The 21,345-nt window shown below is 54.6% G+C and overlaps 1 protein-coding gene across 1 annotated transcript in view; it reads left to right on the top strand.

The window, feature by feature from the left end:
- The window catches only part of KIF26B (kinesin family member 26B), a 363,294-nt gene extending 346,045 nt beyond the window's left edge, over positions 1-17,249 (top strand). The window contains exons 11-15 of the mRNA XM_090263265.1: positions 4,675-4,837; positions 5,718-9,096; positions 12,883-13,085; positions 13,604-13,754; positions 16,642-17,249. Coding sequence (XP_090119391.1) covers positions 4,675-4,837; positions 5,718-9,096; positions 12,883-13,085; positions 13,604-13,754; positions 16,642-16,790 — 4,045 coding nt within the window. The 3' untranslated portion in view covers positions 16,791-17,249. The remainder of the gene's footprint in view (positions 1-4,674; positions 4,838-5,717; positions 9,097-12,882; positions 13,086-13,603; positions 13,755-16,641) is intronic.
- Positions 17,250-21,345: the final 4,096 nt, after the last annotated feature.

Raw genomic sequence — 21,345 nt, 5'->3', positions numbered from 1 at the left:
AAGTGGCTGGAAGCTGGGATCCTTACTGGAATGGAATGTAGTTCCAGGGTCATATCCTTAAGATTACGAGGAATTGGGGTGTTTTCCTGACATTTGAATGGTAGCTGTTATCTTGATCTGAATATTTGACACCTATCACCATTCTGTGTATGTGATTTGCATTCTTGAATACTAATGGTGATTACTTAAATACCCACGCAGTATATATTTTCTAAAAAAAGAGCATGGCTGTGCATATGTCAGGGTGGGCACAGGTGTGTGCCTCATTATGGTTCCTATGTCTGCTCTAGTTTCTGTTGCTGCCCACGAGAATCTTTCTCATGCCAATTCTTCCGGAGCTTAATTAGTTTTTCTGGATTAACTAAGCTCCTTTCTTCTTATGTACTATTAAGAATTGACATGGTGGCTCAGTTGGATTGTCGTCCACACACCAAAAGGTTGCAGGTTTGATCTCCGGTCAGGGCACATGCCTAGGTTGTGGGTTCAGCCCCCCATCAGGAGGGCACATGCCTAGGTTGTGGGTTCAGCCCCCCATCAGGAGGGCACATGCCTAGGTTGTGGGTTCAGCCCCCCATCAGGAGGGCACATGCCTAGGTTGTGGGTTCAGCCCCCCATCAGGAGGGCACATGCCTAGGTTGTGGGTTCAGCCCCCCATCAGGAGGGCACATGCCTAGGTTGTGGGTTCAGCCCCCCATCAGGAGGGCACATGCCTAGGTTGTGGGTTCAGCCCCCCATCAGGAGGGCACATGCCTAGGTTGTGGGTTCAGCCCCCCATCAGGAGGGCACATGCCTAGGTTGTGGGTTCAGCCCCCCATCAGGACAGGTATGGTAGGGAAGCAGTTGTTTCTCTCTCACATTGATGTTTCTCCCTCTTTCTCTCGCTCGCTCTAAAAGTCAGTAAACATGTCCTCAGGTGTGAGGATTTAAAAAAAGACAGCACAGACAACAGCTATCAAATCAAAGAGATCACTGAATAAAGAAGAAGTTAAGACATTCCGTCATGCACTGGTGGTGACTCTTGTGTCTGGGATGGTTCCATGGTGTGTCGTTACTCTGCAGCACAAGTCAACCAACCTTTTTGTAAAGGACCAGAGAGGACACATGTGTGGCTTTACAGGCCACGTGGGCCCTGCCGCAACTAAACTCTGCTGTTGTCATGTGAAAGCAGCCAGTGGCAACATGTAGGTGTGGCTGTGGTCCAATAAAACTTTATTTACGAAAACAGGCAGCAGGCTGGATTTGGCCTACAGGCCCTAGTTTGTCAGCTCCTGTCCTAGGGCACTAATTACTCTTTCGTGTTCATTTAAAAGTATTAATTAAAATTTATTCATGTGATCTCTTGCTATGGCTAATAAAAGGTTGACTTATTTTAAAAAGACATTTTTCCAAAAATTATTTTACTTATTGATTGACTTGAGAGAAAGAGAGAGCACAGCATCACTTTGTTGTTCCGCTTATTCATGCATGCATTCATTGGTTGATTCTTGCACGTGCCCTGACTGGGGATCAAACCTGCAGCCATGGTTTATCAGGTCGTCGCTCTAACCAACGGAGTCACCTGGCCAGGGATGGAAATCATCTTTAAAAGGTGTGTGTGTTGGGGTGGGAGGGAGGTGGACTAGGTGAGGGTAAAACATGGCTGCAGACCCCAGCGGCTCTGCTCTGTCCCCTTCTCTCCTGCACAGCCAGGACCCCTCCCACATGTCCCCTGAGTCTCTAATTCCCTCCCCTTGCTTGGCCCTGGTGCTTGGGAATCAGCAGCTCTGCACCCCAGTTCTTCTCTTCCTCTGGCCTCAGTCTTGACGCCAAGGTTTAGACTGAGTTTGTGCTGACCATTGTCCTAGAAACTCTTTAAATCTTTTTATTTTCCCACCAGAGACACTGAGTTAAACCTACCAGCCTTTAGTACCCTGCCCCGTCTTTCACCTCTGTCCCCAATTTCATTGCCTTTGTTTCAAGTTAAAGGATCAATTATGATGAGGTGGGGGAAAACCAAAGCTTTATTGCCACCATTTCTCACTCCCATAAGGATGTGTTTTAGAGTCTAGAGGGCCCAGGTGAACGAGTCTTGCTAGCAGTTCCTCTGGCTTTCTGTAAGGAGAGCTAAAATGCTGGTTGCCAAGCAACACGCAGGCCCTGACTTCTTCCCACAATGTGTACTTTAAAAAGTCCTGTGATTACTCATGAATGGGGAGTCGTGGAAATGCATAAGGTGAACAGTTCGCTATAACAGTATTATATCTGTTCTTTTCTGTCTTTGGTTCCTTTTCCTGAGAACTTACACAGGGTCACATGGGCAAATAAGTGGGTGGTACCTTCAGCAAAGTGCACTAATTAACAAGACTTAACCGTTAGAAACTTCATAGGACAGTTGAGTCTGGTCATTTGTAGATTTCATACTGCAAATTTGCCTCCTTGCTAAATTTTATTTGTGACCCCAAGTCAATGGCCGTGTCATTGCATTGTCCCTTGCAGACGTGCGCAGTAGTGAAATCTTTGACTTGCCCAATAGACGTGTTCCCGGCTGAGGCTGAGCAAGGCGATGCTCTGTCCTCTTATTCCCCTTCTTCCTGTAAGCAACTGTCCTTTTCACAGTCTATGTAGTGCCCCATTTTTTTTGCATTTGTGAATTTTTGTTGGTGATTTCACTGTGTAAAATGGCCCCCAAAGTGTAGTGACGTAGTGCTGTCTAGAGTGTGCCTTAAGGAGGAAATCCGTGTGTAGATAAGCTTCCTTCAGCTGCTGGCGTGAATTTAATGTTAATGAATCAACAATACAGGGCATCCAGAAATAGGAAAGTCGCCGATCTGTAATCAGGCTGGTCTGGAAAGTACTATAGTCACATCTACAGTGCATAAGGAAGCTGTGGGAAAGCGTCTGGGTGTATTTGGAGGTTCACAAGATAATGGCTGATTCAGTAAAAAAGGGTAGTGGACAGTTTTGCTGTGAGGCTGAAAGCCACAGAGATTTATGGTCATGTTTCCCCGAGTCAGGAGAGCATTAAACCCTTCTCAGCTAGTGTCTTATTATCAAGAAATGAGTGCCTATAATTCATGCTTTGTAAGAAATACATATTAAATAAGGTTTCTTGAAACAGAAACACCTATGAAACGAGGTTATGTGTCAATCAACTGACAGAATGTTGTGACCAGAGGCCCGGCAAGAACCTCAGCCGTGTGTTGCCTGGGAGCGATGGCTCAGTGGTCACGAGGACGTCATAGAATCCAACTGCCGTGAAGAATAAGAACTGGCTGTGGGATCACAGCTTAACCCTAATGGAAACTGTCTTCCACTTCTCACATGGAAGACAGAGTTCAAGGCCCGTGCAGGTCCAGTGTCTTCGCTAAAAATGTCTGCCAGGACTGGGACTTAACTTCCCCACCTGGGCGTCAGCTCTGGTTATGTCTGTGACTTCCCTTTTGGATCCATTTTGGAAGTTAAATATTTACAGCCAGGCTTCACTCCTCCACAGCCCCCTGGCCTTTCTGTCTTAGTTTGGGCTGTTATAACAAAATACCACAAACGGGGTGGCTTAAACAGCAGAAATTTATTTCTCACAGTTCTAGAGCCTGGGAAGTCCCACACCAAGGCACTGGCAGATTCAGTGTCAGGTAAGGGCCACCTTGTTGCCATAATGTCACCCTGTGGAAGGGCTGAGGGAGTTCTCTGGGGTCTCATTCATAAGGGCACTAATCCAGTTCATGGGGGCCCCACCCTCATGATCTCATCACCTCCCCAAGGCCTGCCTCCTAACACCATCACATTGCGGGGTAGGATATCAACATAGGAATTTAGGGAAGACATAAACATTCAGCCATAATACTCTCCTTCCACTGCTTTTATCACTGATTACTTTGCTTGAAGGGAAACTCTGATATATTTTTTAATTGCCCTGGAACTGAGCCAGAATGAGCCCAGCAGCCCCAGACTGACACCTTAATTGGTCCCAGATGGAAAGGAACAACTATTGCTGTCATGCCGGTCTTCCCTCCCCAGAGGCCGAGGCAGGTCACGTGTGAAATGTTTTCCCCACTTCCAAGGTCTAATTTCTGCTGACAGTGGCCTGTGTCTCACACTGAGTCTGTAGAGCTGGACAGCCTCTTTCTAGGGAGCTGCATGGGGTGGCTGATTGACAGACTGACGGGAACACAGATGGAAGGACAGACTCCTCTCACCTGATATGAACTACTGTGCAAATATGAGAATTAAGAGACAATAGCAAAAGGAGTTGCAACTCCTTGGCAAAAGGAACTTTGCATGTGTTATAAATATGTAGATCTTCAGCGCAAGTTCATGGCTGGGGAACTTTCTGTGGCAGGGATGGCCCGTGTGTACAGACAGCATGCTGAGTCATTGGTCACAAGCAGTCTTCCTCTCGCTGCTTTCCCTATGTCTCATTATATGCAATGTCATGGGCACACACACAGACTCTCAGGAATACACATCACGGCCAGGACAGATGTGCCGAGGGAGGTGTTTTGCATGAACTCTGGCCTTGGAGTTCAAATCACTTGCTCAGCTGCCAGCTGCCAAGAGCCCTGTGCTTGGATATGATGTTAATGAGTATGCCATTAGAGCCAGGAAGAGAGGAGCCCGTGCTGTAAAGGCTCGCAGAGGCCTGCAGTCAGGAGGCAGGCATGGCCGCTGACGCAGCCTCGCCGCTTTGTGTGGCAGGGAGAGCAAGCTCACCATGCTGCTGCGGGAGTCCCTGGGGAATGTGAACTGCCGCACTACCATGATCGCCCACATCTCGGCCGCGGCTGGGAGCTACGCGGAAACCCTGTCCACCATCCAGATCGCCTCAAGGGTCTTGAGGATGAAGAAGAAGAAGACGAAGGTAAGGAGCCTGCGGGGATGTGCTGATGAAGGAGCTTTGGGGGAGCCAGGTCAGAAAATGCCAAACAGCATTTCCAGTCCCTGATGGCAGGGGCACGGGGGGTCAGTGTCCACCCGGGGGCAGGAAAACCTTCATGCTGATGCAGGAGAAAGTCACTTCTAGTCCCCACAGTTGGTGCTTTTCCAGGTCATCCAGCCGAGACCCCCTAACCAAGAGTTCTGATCCACTTGGCACAGTGCAAATGCATTGCTACTTAAAGGCGGGACATTTGGGAAGGACAGGAAGTACAGTGTCTCTCACCTGCCTTGGTCCGACATAGACCAAGACCAGGTCCTGTGTCCTTCAACTGGCTGACCTCCAGGAGGACTGTTACCTCTTGGCTCACTGGCCCCACTTCCCCTGTGCTTCCAGGGGGCATTTCCCGGTTGCTGGGCTCTGCCCTGTTCATTCACTGGTTTCTGGTTGATGCGTAGAGTCTGCTAGAGACCACTGGGCCCATCTTCTGAGGCAGAGGCCAAGCCAGGACAGGGGCGGCATGAGGAAGTGTTTGAGATGGTGGTCGCTCTGATCCGCGGCCAACTGGCGATAGGTGGGCCTTTCCCCCCTCCGTTTTGTAGCTTTTTTAAACAAGTTTTTCCAACCAGCATTCCATGGTACCCGGTGGCCCGGTAACTTAGGAGCTCAGACAGGGCCTGGGCTGGTCACCGCCGCTCCTAAGCAGCCTGCTTCCCCATGTGCCACATGGACGTCACCCTCTGCATAGGCAGCCATGACATGGAGAGCAGGGTGCACTGGTCTAGCACAGCCAGGCGGCCGCCCGTATGCCGGAAGGCCCGTGTCCGGGAGCTGCCCCCGTTGACGGCTCTGCTCTCCTTCCCAGTACACCTCGAGCTCCTCGGGCGGGGAGAGCTCCTGTGAAGAAGGCAGAATGCGCAGGCCCACCCAGCTGAGACCCTTCCACGCCAGGGCTGCGGGGGACTCTGACTTCCCCGTCCCGCACCTGCGCAGCGACCCCGACTACTCCTCCAGCAGCGAGCAGTCCTGCGACACGGTCATCTACATCGGGCCCAACGGCACCGCGCTCTCTGACAAGGAGCTCACGGACAACGAGGGCCCCCCTGACTTCGTCCCCATCGTGCCGGCCCTGCAGAAGGCCCGGGGCGACAGCCTGCCCGTGGAGGCCGTGGAGGCGGCGGCCAGCCAACCGGAAAGGGACTGCTTGAAGTGCAACACGTTCGCGGAGCTGCAGGAGAGGCTGGACTGCATTGACGGCAGTGAAGAGCCCAGCCAGTTCCCGTTCGAAGAGCTGCCTGCCCAGTTTGGGGCAGAGCAGGCAAGCAAGTGTCCCCCGTCGGGCCAGGCGGCTGGGGCCACACTGCTCTGTGAGTCTGATAAGGAAGATAATGGCTCCGACAGCCAGCTGACCGGCAGAGAAGGCCCTGAGCCCGCGACCTCCAGGATGCCGGGGAACCCCTCCCCGGTCCCTGCGGCCAGCCCCGCCCCCGCGTCGCCCAGGGGCATGGCTGGCAGTGGCAGCCAGCACAGTACCTCCCAGCTTGCGCGGAGCCCCAGCCTCCAGAGCAGCCGAGAAAGCCTGAACTCCTGCGGCTTCGTGGACGGCAAGCCCAGGCCCGTGGGCTCCCCCCGCCTGGGCATCGCCAGCCTGTCCAAGACCTCCGAGTACAAGCCGGCCAGCTCGCCTTCGCAGAGATGCAAGGTCTACACCCAGAAGGGCGTCCTGCCTTCTGTCGCCCCACTGCCACCCTTGAGCAAGGACTCCGGTATGGTGTCTAGCGAGTCCCTGCTGCAGCCTGAGGTGCGCACACCCCCGGCTGGAATGAGCCCCCAGATTTTGAAGAAATCCATGTCTGCTGGGAGCGAGGGGTTCCCCGACACCCCTGCTGACGATGAGCGTCCGGCGGCAGCGTCTCCGGATCCCCGGAAGGAGATCGTGAGCACGACGACAGTGACGGTGCAGCAGCCGCTGGAGCTGAATGGGGAGGACGAGCTGGTGTTCACGCTGGTGGAGGAGCTGACCATCAGCGGGGTCCTGGATAGCGGCCGCCCCACCAGTATCATCAGCTTCAACAGTGACTGCTCCGTGCAGGCCCTGGCCTCGGGCTCCCGGCCCGTCAGCATCATCGGCAGCATCAGCGAGGACCTGGAGTGCTACTCCAGCGTGGCCCCCGTCTCCGAGGTCAGCATCACGCAGTTCCTGCCCCTCCCGAGGCTGACGCTGGACGACAAGGGCCGGGAGGCCGGCAGCCGGCGGTCCTCCGTCAGCTCCTGGCTGAGCGAGATGAGCACGGGCAGTGACGGCGAGCAGTCCTGCCACAGCTTCGTGGCCCAGACCTGTTTCGGGCACGGGGAGGCCATGGCAGAGCCGCCGGCCTCGGAGCTCGCCAGCAGCCTCCAGAACGCCGCCGTGGTGTGCCGCGAGAAGCCCAGGGCCGGCCCCGACAATCTGCTCATCTTGTCTGAGATGGGGGAGGACTCTTTCAGCAAAGCCGCGCCCCTCAGAGGCTGCAAGATATCCACCGTGGGCAAGGCCATGGTCACCATCTCCAACACGGCGAATCTGAGCAGCTGCGAGGGGTACATCCCCATGAAGACCAACATTACAGTGTACCCCTGCATCGCCATGGGCCCCCGGCACGTCCCGGAGCCTGAGGCGTCCGTGGCCACTGACCCCAAAGCAGTCCAGTCGCAGGACAGAAAGGAAACCGGGGCAAAGAGAGAGATGACGTTTGAGGACCCGTGGCTGAAACGCGAGGAGGAGGTGAAGAGAGAGAATGCTCATCCCAGCGACGAGGAAGGAACGAGGCGTGAGACCGCCGCAGGCCCCGCGAAGCCTGAGGCCGCAGCAGAGCGGGAACAGGACAGGAAGGCCAGCCCCTGCGACAGGCTGAGCAGCAGCAGTGGCGAAGCGTCTGCGTGCCCGGGGACCGATGGCTGCAGGAGGGTCGCGGATGGCTGCGAGGGGGCCCTGCCCAGTGGGGCTGCCCTGAGCCCTGGGCATCCCAGCAAGAGCCTCAAGTCGAGCAGCCTTCCCAGGGCTTCCCAGAAAGCCAGCCATCAGGAGGAGCCAGACGGCCTCTCCTACCACTGCGTCCCCGAGACCAGTGGCATCGGCACTGCGTCGGGCAGCCAGTACTCCAAGGCAGCCCTGGAGAGGAAGGTGGCCTCCCCCAAGCACTGTGTCCTGGCTCGGCCCAAAGGCACGCCGCCGCTGCCGCCTGTCCGGAAGTCCAGCTTGGACCAGAAGAACCGGGCCAGCCCTCAGCACAGCGCCGGCGGCAGCAGCAGCAGCAGCCCCTTGAACCAGCCCGCGCCCTTCCTGGCCAGCTTCCTGGATGAGCCCGGCAGCAAGGTGAGGGACGCCAGCAGCAGCAGCAGCAGGCTCTTCAGTGCCAAGCTGGAGCAGCTGGCCGGCAGGACAGCCGTCAGCCACTATGAGTGCCTGTCGCTGGAGCGGGCCGAGAGCCTGTCCTCCGTGAGCTCGCGGCTGCATGCGGGCAAGGACAGCACCATGCCCCGCGCCGGGAGGAGCCTGGGCCGAAGTGCCGGCGCCTCGCCCGCCAACCCGGGCTCCCCGCAGTCGGCTGGGGCCTCGCCCAAGGCCAGCCAGTCCAAGATCTCGGCCGTGAGCAAGCTGCTCCTGGCCAGTCCCAAAGCGCGCAGCCTGTCCACCTCCACCACCAAGACGCTCAGCTTCTCCACCAAGTCCCTGCCACAGTCGGTGGGCCAGAGCTGCAACCCGGCCCCGAGCGGGAAGCACATGTCCTGGTCCACGCAGTCGCTGAGCCGCAGCCGGGGCTCGGGCCTGGCCGCCAAGCTGCCGCTGCGTGCGGTCAACGGACGCATCTCCGAGCTGCTCCAGGGCAGCACGGGGCCCCGGGCCCTGCAGCCGCGGGCCGGGCCCGAGGAGGAGCGCGCTGGGGGCCCCGACGACAAGCCCGCGGCCGCACCACTGCTGCCGTCACCCTACAGCAAGGTCACTCCGCCCCGGAAGCCGCATCGCTGCAGCAGCGGCCACGGCAGCGACAACAGCAGCGTGCTGAGCGGGGAGCTGCCTCCGGCCATGGGCAAGACCGCGCTGTTCTACCACAGCGGGGGCAGCAGCGGCTACGAGAGCATGATGCGCGACAGCGAGGCCACGGGCAGCGCGTCCTCCGCCCAGGACTCCATGAGCGAGAACAGCAGCTCTGTGGGCGGCAGGTGCCGCAGCCTCAAGACCCCAAAGAAACGCTCCAATTCAGGTAGGCACTGGGCACGGGGGTGGGGGGACAAGGGGCCAAACCCTGCTGCTGCCCTGCCCTCCGGGTGGGAGGCCTGGGGAGTGGGTAGCGGGCTCTGCCCGTGTCCCCTCCTTTCATAGGCTATTAAAGAAAATGGTGTCAAATAAATCGCCAGGCTCGGTGCCAGAGACGGGATTTAATATCGCGTGCCAAGGGCATTGGACCTGGGTGAGCCGCTGCCATAGATCCAGGCTCTGGAATGGATATGGCAGTGGAGATATATACACTCCTTTCAGGTTAGATGACCTTGTCTCGCTTATTTATCGTAACTATTAAGAGAAATGCTCGCTGTCAGGCATGATCAGCATAAATCAAAAGCAACTTCTTTAGGAGAAGCCATAAAACTCCTCAGAGGAAATTCCTGGCTAGGTGGCTAGATTTCACAATTACTAGAGATTTTGGAGCTGCCGAGGAGACAGGCAGTTACCCTTAATCAGGGACTGCTTTTGAATTTGGAGACTTTTAATGCTTTGGTTACTCAGTAAAAGTGAACCAGAGCTGTGGCCCTAGGAAGGTAACCTTGAGCTCTCTGAGTGCTTTGTGGCACACGTGACAGCAGAAACCGCTGACACTTCCTGGAGAACCAGGTTGGTGCAGAGTGCACGAAGTTGGGCTTGTTCTGTGGGCCACGGCATGGGGCTTTGAGAAGGCTGAGCTAGAAAGAAGGCGGCGTGGGGTTTACACTGCGGGACTTTTAGGCAGCCAGTGAGACTTACTTTCAGTGGTTACATAGTGACCAGGCCTCTTCGCCTTTTTGAAGCTTCATGATATGGAAGTTTCAGGTGTGAGGGTGGAGGGGCAGGTGGCCTAGAAAACAGGCCACGGGGAGAAGTCCATGAGCTAGTTGGAGAGAAGGGGGGCCCTGACGTGGAAGTGGAGGAAGTGTTTAGATGAAGGGAGGGGCTGGAGCACCGGGAGACGTGGGCTGAGCTCAGCCCCAGGGACACGGAGGCACTGACGGGAGCACAAGCTGGGGCAGCAAGAGCATGGCCCTCTGGCCACAGAGGCATATTCTTATTGGATGTCATGACAGAAACCAAGTGGAAACCCCGATTGGGCTATACCGTGAGCATGGAGCAGCTGTAAGAATTATTGTAGAGTCCTGGGTACATTCTGAGAAGCGCGTAGTTAGGTGACTTTGTCGTGCGAACATCACAGTGTGCACTTACACACACCTGGACGGCCCTGCCCACTGCAAACCTGTGTGGCACTGCCTAGCGCTCCAAGGCTACAAGCCTGCACAGCACGTGACTCAACCACCAACATGAGATTAAACCAGCGCAGGAGAAAATGATGCCATCAAAAGAGGTAAACGTAAGCTGCATGAGGCCGCTGCAAACATTTTTTATAGAAGTAAAAAAAGCATACTCTAGAACGATAAGAGGTATACTAAATACATAAACCAGCAACAGCCCTTTATTACCAAGCATTATGTGCTGTGCATAATTGTATGTGCTGTGCTTCTGCGCAGCAGGTGTGTTTACACCTCTGTCCCTGCACACATGTGAGTCATGCCTTACACTGCAACATCACCAGGCGACAGGAAGTTTTCAGCTCCGCTGTAGTCTTAACAATCCTGCCTGGAGGAGAACGCTGTGGCCACGGGCGCCTGCCCTGTCTCATCTCCAGCGTGGAAATAGTTCACCTTGCAATTACAGCTGCACAGCAGGCAGTACAGACAGCGTCATCCTCCATGTGGGAGGCGTGGAGCCAGCTCTGGGTGGTCAGTAAAATCACTGAGGTTGCTCTCCCCCTCTCATCTCTGAGGGCCCTAGTTCCTTTCAGCGTTAGTGCTTCACGCTCTCTGATCCCTGTCTTTGGTGCCCGTACCTTAAGTCTGAGTGAAGGTGGTAGGTGGGGCAGGGGAAGCTGAGGGGGGCTCCTGGGGCACTGGACTGGCACATTCCCACGGGGAGTGAGTGTTGTGAGGCCTCAGCATGCAGGTGTGTCCTGACGTTTGAGAAAGAGGCAGCATCTTCAGACTCAGGGTGCCACTTCTGTCTGGACTCAGCAGTGTTAGCAATGGCAGACTTCTCCCTGGGGCCACCGGGGCTGGAGAGGATAGAGAGACGGGCTGTGGCTGGTCAGTGGCCCCCCTTAATGCACAGAGTTGGGAGCCAAGGCTGGTGTGGCAGAGGGAGGGGCCTCAGCTTCTGTTGGGGGGTGGGGGAAAGGCTGGTTGCAAGTTTCAATCAAGTACCATCATGGACCTGGGCCATTTCATGCAGAAATGGGCCACTTCATGTGGGCAGTAGCAGCGTATGTGTCTTTTCACATACTGGTCATCTGCCCATCTGGACGGAGTGCTGGGCTGGTGAGCAGGGAGTGAGTGAGGAGGAGGCTGGTTCAGGCTGTGTCCTCGGGGCCCCACGCCACGCCTGCTCAGCTGAGCGGCTTTCCCCACAGCTCCCTTCCAGCAGATGCCCCCTGACCTGGCCTCTGGAAGGAAATGGTCCCTGGCAGAAGCTGGGGTCTGCAGAAAGCTGGGAACCTCTGCTTAGAGGTGGAGGTGGTAGCACATACAGTGAGCCCAGGAAGTCACCTCTGTCTGTGAGCCAGACCCAGAGCGCTGTTCCCGTCACACCGGAAGCAAAGCCCCCAGTGTGCCTCTGCAGGAGACGAGGGGAGGAACCTCAGTGGTTGGCCTCATTTCATTCATGGAACTGACTTATTGGTAACCAGATCCAAAACTCAAATGATCCGAGATACCCATTCACTAAGGCAGTTTACATTCCATGTTATTTTGTATTCATTTCAGGCGTACAGCATAGTGGTTAGTTAGACATTATGTAATTACAAAGTGATCCTGCAATGTTTCCAGTACCCACCTGGCACCATACGTAGTCATTACAGTATTATTGACTACAGACCCTGTGCTGTACTTTCCATCCCTGTGACTATTTTGTAACCGCCAATTTGTTGTTCTTAGTTGCCTCACCTTTTTCACTCAGTACCTCAACGCTATTATTGTAATAAGCAAATGAAGTGTTTCCTGGGGCAATACCAAAAACTAGGGCCTTTTCCCCCCAAAACAAACATTTTTAATCTCATTATAATGCACATCCACACTGAGGGTGTGTCCAGCAAGGCTCACAGCTCTGGGCTGTGTGTTTTGGTGCACATGTGTGAGCATGTGTGTGTGCATATGTGGATATGTGTGCACGAGTGGATGCATGTTAGTGTGCATGCATGTGTTCGTACATGTGAAAGCACACGTGAATGTGCGCGTGTGTGTGAACGCAAGGGTGCGGGGATGCATGTGTGGCGATGTGTGTGCATGTGTGTGTGAATCCATGTGCCTGTGGATGCATAAGTGCATGTATGTGAGTGCATGCTTGTGAGTGCAAGTGTGGAGAGGCATGTGTGGGTGCATGTGTGCATGTGACTGTATCTGCGTGCACGTGTGTAGATGTGTGCATGTGGATGTGTGAATGCGTGTGTGGGAGTGCATTTGTATGAATGCATGCATGTAAATGTGAGTGGATGCATGCATGCATGTGTCTCACAGGTGGAGACTGGAGGTGGGTCAAAGGTGAACAGAGCCTACCTGAGCGTCTGGAGGTCGAGTCCCCATGCCAGGCTCAGGGAGTAAGTGCTAAGGTGCATGGTGGGGGGTTGCGAGCATTGCAGATTCAGCTCTGCCACAGGTGCCGGGCGCCTCTGGTGGCCCCACCGCTTGCATCAGAAGAATATCTATTTGAAAAATGGAAATTCAAACAGGTGAACTTTGGGCTTAATCCCCTTTAGGTTCTCAAAGACGAAGGCTCATCCCCGCGCTGTCCCTCGACACCCCCTCCCCTGTGAGGAAGCCTGTCAATAGTGCTGCGGTCCGCTGGGTGGACGGCCCCCTGCGCAGCACCCAGCGGGGCCTCGGGGAACCTTTTGAGATCAAAGTCTATGAAATCGATGATGTGGAGCGGCTGCAGCGGCGACGCGGGGGCAGCAGCAAGGTGAGCCGCCTCCCCCTCCCCCCCATGGTGGCAGTCCCCCCAGCACGTCCCTGGGGCAGCAGTTGGGCTCCGAGGGGGGCGCTCAGGCCCAGGGAGACTCCCCAGGGGGCTTCTGGTGAGGTTGGGAGGTCATAACCCTGTCCCAGCAGGACCTTTGCCCCGGAATTTGGAGAATCCCATGTTTCCCTGTCAAAACATCTTCAAGGCTCCAAGGCTAGGGAAGCTGGTGGTGGCAGGGGCTTTTCTGGCTCCAGCGTGAAGGCCAGCCGCCTTCCGTAGCTCAGAAGCACCTGTGACAGACAGTCCTGTGCTTGGCTGGGTTGTCTGAGCTGACGGCCAAGGCCGAGAGCCGGCTGTGGTCGCCCCGGTGCCGCCTAGGCTCCCCAGTGACCAGCTCCCTTTCCACAGACTCGATGCTTCAGTGGTGCTTTCTAGAAGAGGGGGCGTGGGCTGGGTTTCAGTTGAAGCTCTTTTCTCCTTCTCTTCACCACCCCGTCTCCTCCTTGTCTGCCCGCCAGGAGGTCATGTGCTTCAACGCGAAACTGAAAATCCTGGAGCACCGGCAGCAGAGAATTGCCGAGGTCCGCGCCAAGTACGAGTGGCTGATGAAGGAGCTGGAGACGACCAAGCAGTACCTGATGCTGGACCCCAACAAGTGGCTCAGCGAATGTAAGGCCCGTGGCTTGTGTCGGGCGCTGTGACCACCGGGGCTGCCAGCGATGCAGCCGGGCACACAAGGCAGGGTGATCGGGTGCAGGCAGCCTCTGTGTCTGAATCCGGGGACCCCTGGTGCCCATCAGGTGGAGACAGTCACACCAATGCATAGTCCCACTCTCTGGTGGCGGGGGCGGAGGGGGGCAGCAAAGGGGCGGTGAGTAGTGCTCTTGCAAGATTATCGCTTGTGTCTCAGTCCAAAGCACCTGCAAATGAGACCTGCCCCCCCCCCGGTGGGAGATCACCCAGACATGAAGGCTGAATTACAAACCTGCTCCCAGGCCACAGAATCACACCTCATATCTAGGTCTGAAAGAGACAAGAATTTATAGAGCTCTTAATAGGGTAGAAGGCGCAATCCTAGAGAAGCCTCACGGAGCATCCAGAAAGCAAGAAAAACGTTTCTGAGCAAAAAAAAAAAAAAAAAAATTCACAGTGTTATTTCCATTTAATAGAAAGCCCAGGATGGCAGTAACCATCTAATAACAAATCCGTCTTTGAAAGACGGATTCAATTGTCTCTGATGTATTCGTTCCTAACCATTCCATTTACTACAAAATAAAGCTCAAATCTGGTCCCAAACTGTTACGCTGACAGGGGACCCGGTGCAGGAAGGCAGTGCGGGAGAAAATGCTACTGCCATTAAAACCCCGTTCCCTGTCTTCCCTGTCCCGCCTTCACTAGCTTGCTCTCCAGCCCCTCAGCTGCACCCCCAGCCCCAGCCCTCCATGCACATCATACCACCCTCTTGCCGGGGTCCCCTGCCGGCAGAGTGTGGGTCCTTAGGCTCAGGAAGGGTTGGGTGAAATGACAGCGGGTGAAGAAGGAAGTGACAGGCTTTGCAGCCTCCCAGCTGGGCCCCGTCACTTGTGAGTCTGTCCCCCAGTGGTTTCCATAAGCATGAGGTACAGGTGCCCCCCGAGTTCAGAGGAGGGTCAGTGAAACCACGAGGATAGCACGGGGACCAGTCTAGCAAGCGGCCTACCGTGGTGTGGCCCTGGTGGCCACAGCCACCGTCCCGCAGACCCACTTTGCATGCCGGCTTCCCCACAGCCTCGCTGTGAGACCGTGGGCGAGGCGCAGAATCTCTCTGAACCTAGATTTCCCCGAACTGCAAACTGGGAGACGTAAACAGAGCCGGGTGGGGTGAGGGGGGATGGAGCTGTCAGCCGCTGTCGGTCAAGTGCTCACTGCGCTGCTCGGCTGGTGCTGAGAGCTCAGTATCTGGTACTGATTGCTGTCACCTCCGAGTTTAACTCAATAGATACCTGCAGCAGGAGACAGGCCTCAGGCGCCCGCTGGCACAACGCCCCGCGGCAGCCCCTCTGTGGGAAGTCTGCACAGAGACATGCACTGCCGTCCGGGCGTCTGCATCCGAGGCGCGGACGGGGTCCACAAGGCACGGACAGGGACAGGAGCCAGGGCCAGTGTCTGCCCATGGTGCTTGCCCCTTCTCTCTGCCATGGACGCGAACTTACCCATCAGTAGGCAGTGTCACTGCTTCCGGGACACGGGCTTCCTCTCGCCTTCGCTCACGTCGGAGATCAGCGAGCTCTCCGGTGCTGAGAAAAGGAACAAGCAGAAGGCCCCATGAGGGGGAAACACAGGTTGTGTATCTAAGATCAGCTGAAGACCAGAATGACCAAAAGCACCAGTGAGGCCGCATGCTGACCGTTTCCTGGTGGGGCCATACGCAGGGTTTTGGCATAGGAATCCGTGTTCTGACATCCATTTTATTCTGACACCGCTTTCGAGGCAGTCCAGTCATGCGCCCTGGTGTGGTTTGGCATGGCAGTTGGTTGGTTTTGAAGTGTTAGACCGGTGTCCAGGTGCCCATGTTTGCCCTCACTGACTGCGTGACCCTCTGCAGGTCGCCTCTCTCCGCTCGCTCAGTTAGCTTACCTGCGCCAGGTCAGTCTGGAGGACCGTCCTTTGTGTCTCTGCGGCATGTCCCAGTTCTCAGACCACGGGCCCAGCCCCGATCTCTATTTCCTTCTCTCGGCCACTGCACTGCAGCGGGCAGAGGGGCAGCGATGACTTTCACTTGATGCCTAAGGAAGCAGAGGTCAGGGGCTACCCACCTGGGAGCCAAGTGCAAGTGTCCTGCCTTGGATTTACCCTGCTGGGGCCCCGGGGCCGGGCAGCGTCTCCTCTGCCCTGTGACCCATGGACAAAGTAGCGGCCCTGGAGCCAGGAGGGGCTGGCCCCGGATACCTGCTCGTTAGTTGTGGGAACAGGCCTGAGCATTCGGGACAGCAGCTGGGTCGTAAAGCTCAGCTTCTCTGCTGAGTGCAGAGACTCTCGATATAGTGATCAACAATGATTAATTATTAGCATAACTATTACTAGTTATTAATACCATCATAGTTCCCAAGTGACCAATGAGTACGGAAACTAAAGTAGAAAAGTGCCAAGAGACAGTCACTGTCTCCACCTGCGTGGAGAGGCGCACAATCAGCATAAGTGAGCAGAGGTCTAGCGTCGCTCAGGTGAGACCCCAGGAAGGAAGAGGTCTCCCCACTTCCCCTGGAAGGTGGATTTATTTCAGAGTTCATTCACTGCGCTGGTAGAACGTGAACCCTGTGCCAAGAGATTGGGGGAGGTGGGTTGAGCTTGAATGTCACCTTTTCCCTCAGTCTAGTCTCAACAAAATGTCGGGGATTTCAAACTCGAATTGGAACGAAGGGCCCCCAATATAATCACAAATAGTAAACAGAGTTCCATTCTCAACCTGAGAGAGGGGCAGAGAACCGGGCAGGAGGGGACCCGGTGCTGCTGCAGACCTTCCAGCCGGGGCGGTAGGTGCAGGTCACCTGTCCCATCAGCTTCTCCTTCTTTGCAGTTGACCTGGAGCAGGTTTGGGAGCTGGATTCCCTGGAGTACCTGGAAGCGCTCGAGTGCGTGACGGAGCGCCTGGAAAGCCGCGTCAACTTCTGCAAGGCCCACCTGATGATGATCACCTGCTTTGACATCACCTCCAGGCGCCGGTGAGGAGCCCCGGCCACCCGCCAGGCCCCCACGGCTGGGGGCGCTCAGAGACCACAGAATGAGGATGAAGGTTGGTGGCAAGTCTGCAGTGACGTTGAGCAGTTGTTTCCTGTAGGAAAGGTGCGAACACCGGACGAACATGCAGGGGAGGAGAAAACGATGGGAAGCCCAAGGGATGTGGAAGCCCCGTGAGACTGAAAAAGCACTTTGAGGAACTTTCTAGAACTTGTTATGTACATAAGAACTGCTGGCAAAAGAGACCCCTCTCTCCCTGGTTTTGTGGGGTTGCTGTTGAAAGCTAAAACAAAACACCAACGAAATATTACCCAGAATGACTGATTAAGTGCCTTGCAAATCTTATTATCCAAACATTTATGTTCATACTTTCCTGTGTACAGATGGTGCTAGTCAAGATACAAAAAACAAAACAAAAACGAAAAGCAAACGCGTTTTTGAAATGTATTTACAGCTTGTTTTCTCTTGGTGTTTTTTCCTATTTCTGACTTGCTGTTTCTAAGTACCTTGTGTTTGTAGCTCTTTCCTAACTGGTCTGCATATGAATAAATGTTAACTGTCTCTTACCGTTCTTCTGGTAAGGCCACTCAAGCAGAACACAGACGTCACAGGCACAAGCCGGCGTTTTTCCAAAGAAGGTTAGAGCATCCGGTGGCACTCGATGTCACCTCTCCCAAGTGGCACCGTCGGCGGGCAGCAGCAGCAGGTCGATCCTTGGGGCAGGTGCACGTGAGCTTGAGAGGATGAGAGAGGAAAAGCCTGCATCTTTAAGGGAAGAGGAAGGAGCCTTTGTGAGCCAGGTCCCCGGGATCCTTTGGGTGGGACATTTGTTCCGTATGGTTTCCCTCCACATCCTCATGCACATTCTGGTTCCTTTAGCCATTAATCCGGGGACTTCATGGCCCTGCAAACATTTTCACGTTCATTCTCATTTCAAGACTCTGGATCGAAAGCTCAACCAGTTCACCAGAGCCGGAGTCTTCGTGCTCTGGAGTCTTCGTGCTCTGGTTTCATGAGCTTATTAAAGCAGGAATTCTCTCCAGTCAGAGACCATATCGGGCCCGGATGCACCAATACAGCCCCATTCTCCCATGTCCCAGAGCCTCCATCCTAAGAAAGAACCAGGCTTGTCCCCAACCTTGGCACCTGGGCAGAGAGGTTTCCAACTACCTACCTGCAGAGCTCAGCATGTCCTGTAGGTGGATATATAGATCTTGGCTTCCAGGAACTTTGAACCCCACTCTCAAATTAAGATGCCCATCCATGCCACAATGTCCGCAGGTGGTTATTACCCCCAGTTTAGTGATGGAAGCTGCAGGGTGTTAGAGGGTTTTGCCCTCAGGTGCAGCTTATCTCCTGAGCCTATTTCCATGCCCCACCCATTCCACTAAGCAACTCCTCAGCCCCAGGGCTCCCCAAGGAAGGAGAACCTTTGTGTTTCTTTGTCAATGCACCTCTGGCAGCTCAGCCGAACTCAGTCCAGAGGAGCTGAAATCTTGTGGGTTCCACGGTACCCGATCTTTTCCTGTCAGAACAGGACACACAGGTTACTCTAGAACGGCCCCCCTGCCCCTCTGATTCCACAGGCATGCCTGTCTCCTGCAGGGGCGGGACCCCCAGCTCCTTAGCCTTCACCCTGTTCTGCAGGGCCTGACGCAAGCCTCTGTCACACCGCTGGTCTCTCAGCATTTTTGTGAACAGGTTTGTTCAACAGCAACATTATGGAAGCTTCTGGACCCCAAGGGAGCCCAGTCTTTTGAGTTTGAGTTTTCCATGGGCATCCCTTTTGGTTTATTGGTTTGAAATAGTTGCTTCATGATAAGCCTTTGATTGGGGGGTTGTCAAAGGTGAGTATTCTAGTCTTGGTGGGGAACAAATTCTTTTGATTAGCCACCAGTGTCCTTGGCTTTTGTCCCTGGCACGCCTCCCCGGCCCCGAGGTTGCCACCCTGGGCGGACATCCTCAGCAGACCAGCCTCCCTGGGCCGACACTAACTGAGGAGTGCTAGACTTAACATCCCACCAGCAGGGTCTTTCCCAGGGACGGCTCCGCTTGCCTCCTGCCCAGCCTTGGCTTTGTCTGTCTACAGCACCCCTGAGAGATGGCAAAAGGGTCAAATAGAACCAGGAGCTACCTTCCTTCCCACGTCAGCTTGGCACCGCCAAACGCCAGAGCCTGAAATGGGCGCGTGTCAGGATGCTGTCGCCACGGGGCAGGAGAGCAACTCTCTGGTGTTTTCTCCTTCTTCTTTAAACCTAAGTAAACTGCAGACATCTGAAGGTACTAAGTGCTGACTAGCCACGTGAGGAAATCACGACTTTGTGCCGTGAGGTTTGTTTCCGGTCTTACCCGAGCTGACGGTATAGGAGACAATCCTCAGGCACAGAGGGAAGCAGGTGGGCCAGCTCCTCTGTGAAGTGCTCTCGTACCTGAAGTATTCAGTCTTCCGTGACCAGGGTGAAGTAGGTCCAGATCTCCTTTTGGTTTTAGTGACAACCCAGGAAGGCAGAGGGGATGTCAAAGAATCCATCTTCATTTCATTATCTGCAAAGGAAAGGGCCAGAAAACGGTTGATTTGAAATGAACATTTAGACGCAGAAGCCTCTTAATTCCTTGTCTGAACACCCCCCCCCCCAAATAGTTTAGTGTGAAGTGGAAGCATTAGCAGCAGAATGAGCCTCAGATCCAAAAAACAGGAGAGAGCAGCCTTGTCTCTGGGAGTGGATCCCTATTGCATTTCACCACTGCGTATGATGGGCGGCAGTCTGCTCTATCCTGGGCTTTCATCCCTACCTGAGAGCTGCATCCTTTGATCTTCTTGTCCTTGAATTCCCCTCTAGGTCCTGGGGAAGCTGCCGCTAACTTTCATCTCTTCCAGATTTGAAATCGGAAGCCCGTCTGCTGTTTTATCTCTTAAGTGCTATTCTGCACATGGGGAACTTGAGATGTAAATGCGAGGTCAGTCCCATGTTGACGCAGGCAGGGATCAAACAAGGGACCCCAAGCTGGGGAGGGGACAGGGGCTGGGATTCAATGCCACACAGCCCAGCGTGGGGACCACGGCAGGCAGGGATCTGGCCCCGTTTGTCACAAATCAGCCTTGGGCTTTAAGAGTGCGTCTCTGGAAGGTGAAACCAGCTTCCCTGTAGCCACAGACACCCAGCCAGGACGGAGATGCTAAGCATCTGATCCAGATGCACATCTGGTGCTGGTTCTGATTTCCCTTCGGGTTGAGCAAGGGGCCCTTCTCCGGGCTTCTATTCTCATGCTGGCCATGAATTCTGGTTCATCCATAAGCTTTTCTCACAGGCGTCAGTGTGTGAAAGCTGCTGTCTGGCCTGGGCTCTTTGGGCTAGAAGGCAGGGCTTGCCAGGGACCTGGAATTAACTGGTTTCACGCACAGCCACTGACGTCATTGGCCACCACTGACCCGTCGCTTAAACAAAATAACAAGGTAGTGAATGCTGTTAGTCTAAAAAGGTTTTAGACTGTAAGGGAAATCAGTAAAAATGAATTCCTTTCAAAACCAGAAGCAGCCATGAATTTACTCATCGCTCTTCCCTGCTGGAACACTGGCCCATGCTTAGAACATCAACAGAAAGATTTCCTTACTTTTCAAGGCACTTTAAACTCTGAAACCATACCAGTAAGAAGCACATTCAAAGTCTTGTTCATGCCTAGTCGATGCTGGACACATTGATCCCACTGTCCCTGGAGCCTGCCCATGACGGAGGGACATGCTTCACCACTGCCACATGTGAGCCCCGTCTACCCCCAGAGAAGCCGGGCAGCCCATCTCTGGGCCAAGTGAGGCCGAACAGGACAGCCAGCGTCACCAACACTACCATTCAGTGGTCTAAAATTGGGGGGGCGGGGCCAGGTGGTAGAAATAGTGTTTCTGTGGATTGTGCTATCTCTTTCTCCTCCTCAGCAAATCCGTCAACATCCATAAAAACTCAAACTGTGCCACTTAGCAATCTTCCTGACAAAACACTTTTTTTTTTTCCTATTATAAACTGCTTATCATTTCCAGATAAAAGCATTCCAACCTGGGAGGAGCTCTTATAACTTAAACTCATCTTCTCAAAAAGCTGTTTGAAGATTCTTAGAAGCTAGTCTTATCCATCCCTAAGCAGACACATTCTGCTTTTGGGTAGCCGTGCTCGGAGCCAGGACGGTGCCTTGACAGTGGGCGTAGTGGTACCTGAGGGGGGTGTCACGGCTTCAGTGCATGTAATTAACCTCTAAACAGGACCGTGGCCGAGTCCACGGGCAGAGGGGTGAGTGCTGAAACGCTGGCACTCACACCTGTCTTGTGTGACGCAGAAATGACCTTCGGAACAAAAAAGGCTCGTTTTGTGCACCCTCCGCATGGCCAACCAACACCCCACGTTGTCACGTTCAGTTCATGGAGACGTTCTCAATTATCTGTAAGCTCAGGGTGCTGTGTGATAGCATCGCCCGTGTTTTATAATTTGCGTGGCTGCTTCACGGTTGGAACAGCCATCGTGTGCAATGCACTGACGCGAAGGCTGGGTGGGCC

This window comes from Furipterus horrens, unplaced genomic scaffold (assembly GCF_987537825.1).
Source record: "Furipterus horrens unplaced genomic scaffold, mFurHor1.1.pri manual_scaffold_15, whole genome shotgun sequence".
NCBI classification, from domain to species: Eukaryota; Metazoa; Chordata; class Mammalia; order Chiroptera; family Furipteridae; genus Furipterus; species Furipterus horrens.
The sequence above is the reverse complement of the archived record's forward strand: the minus strand, read 5'-3'. Positions and strand labels throughout refer to the sequence as shown.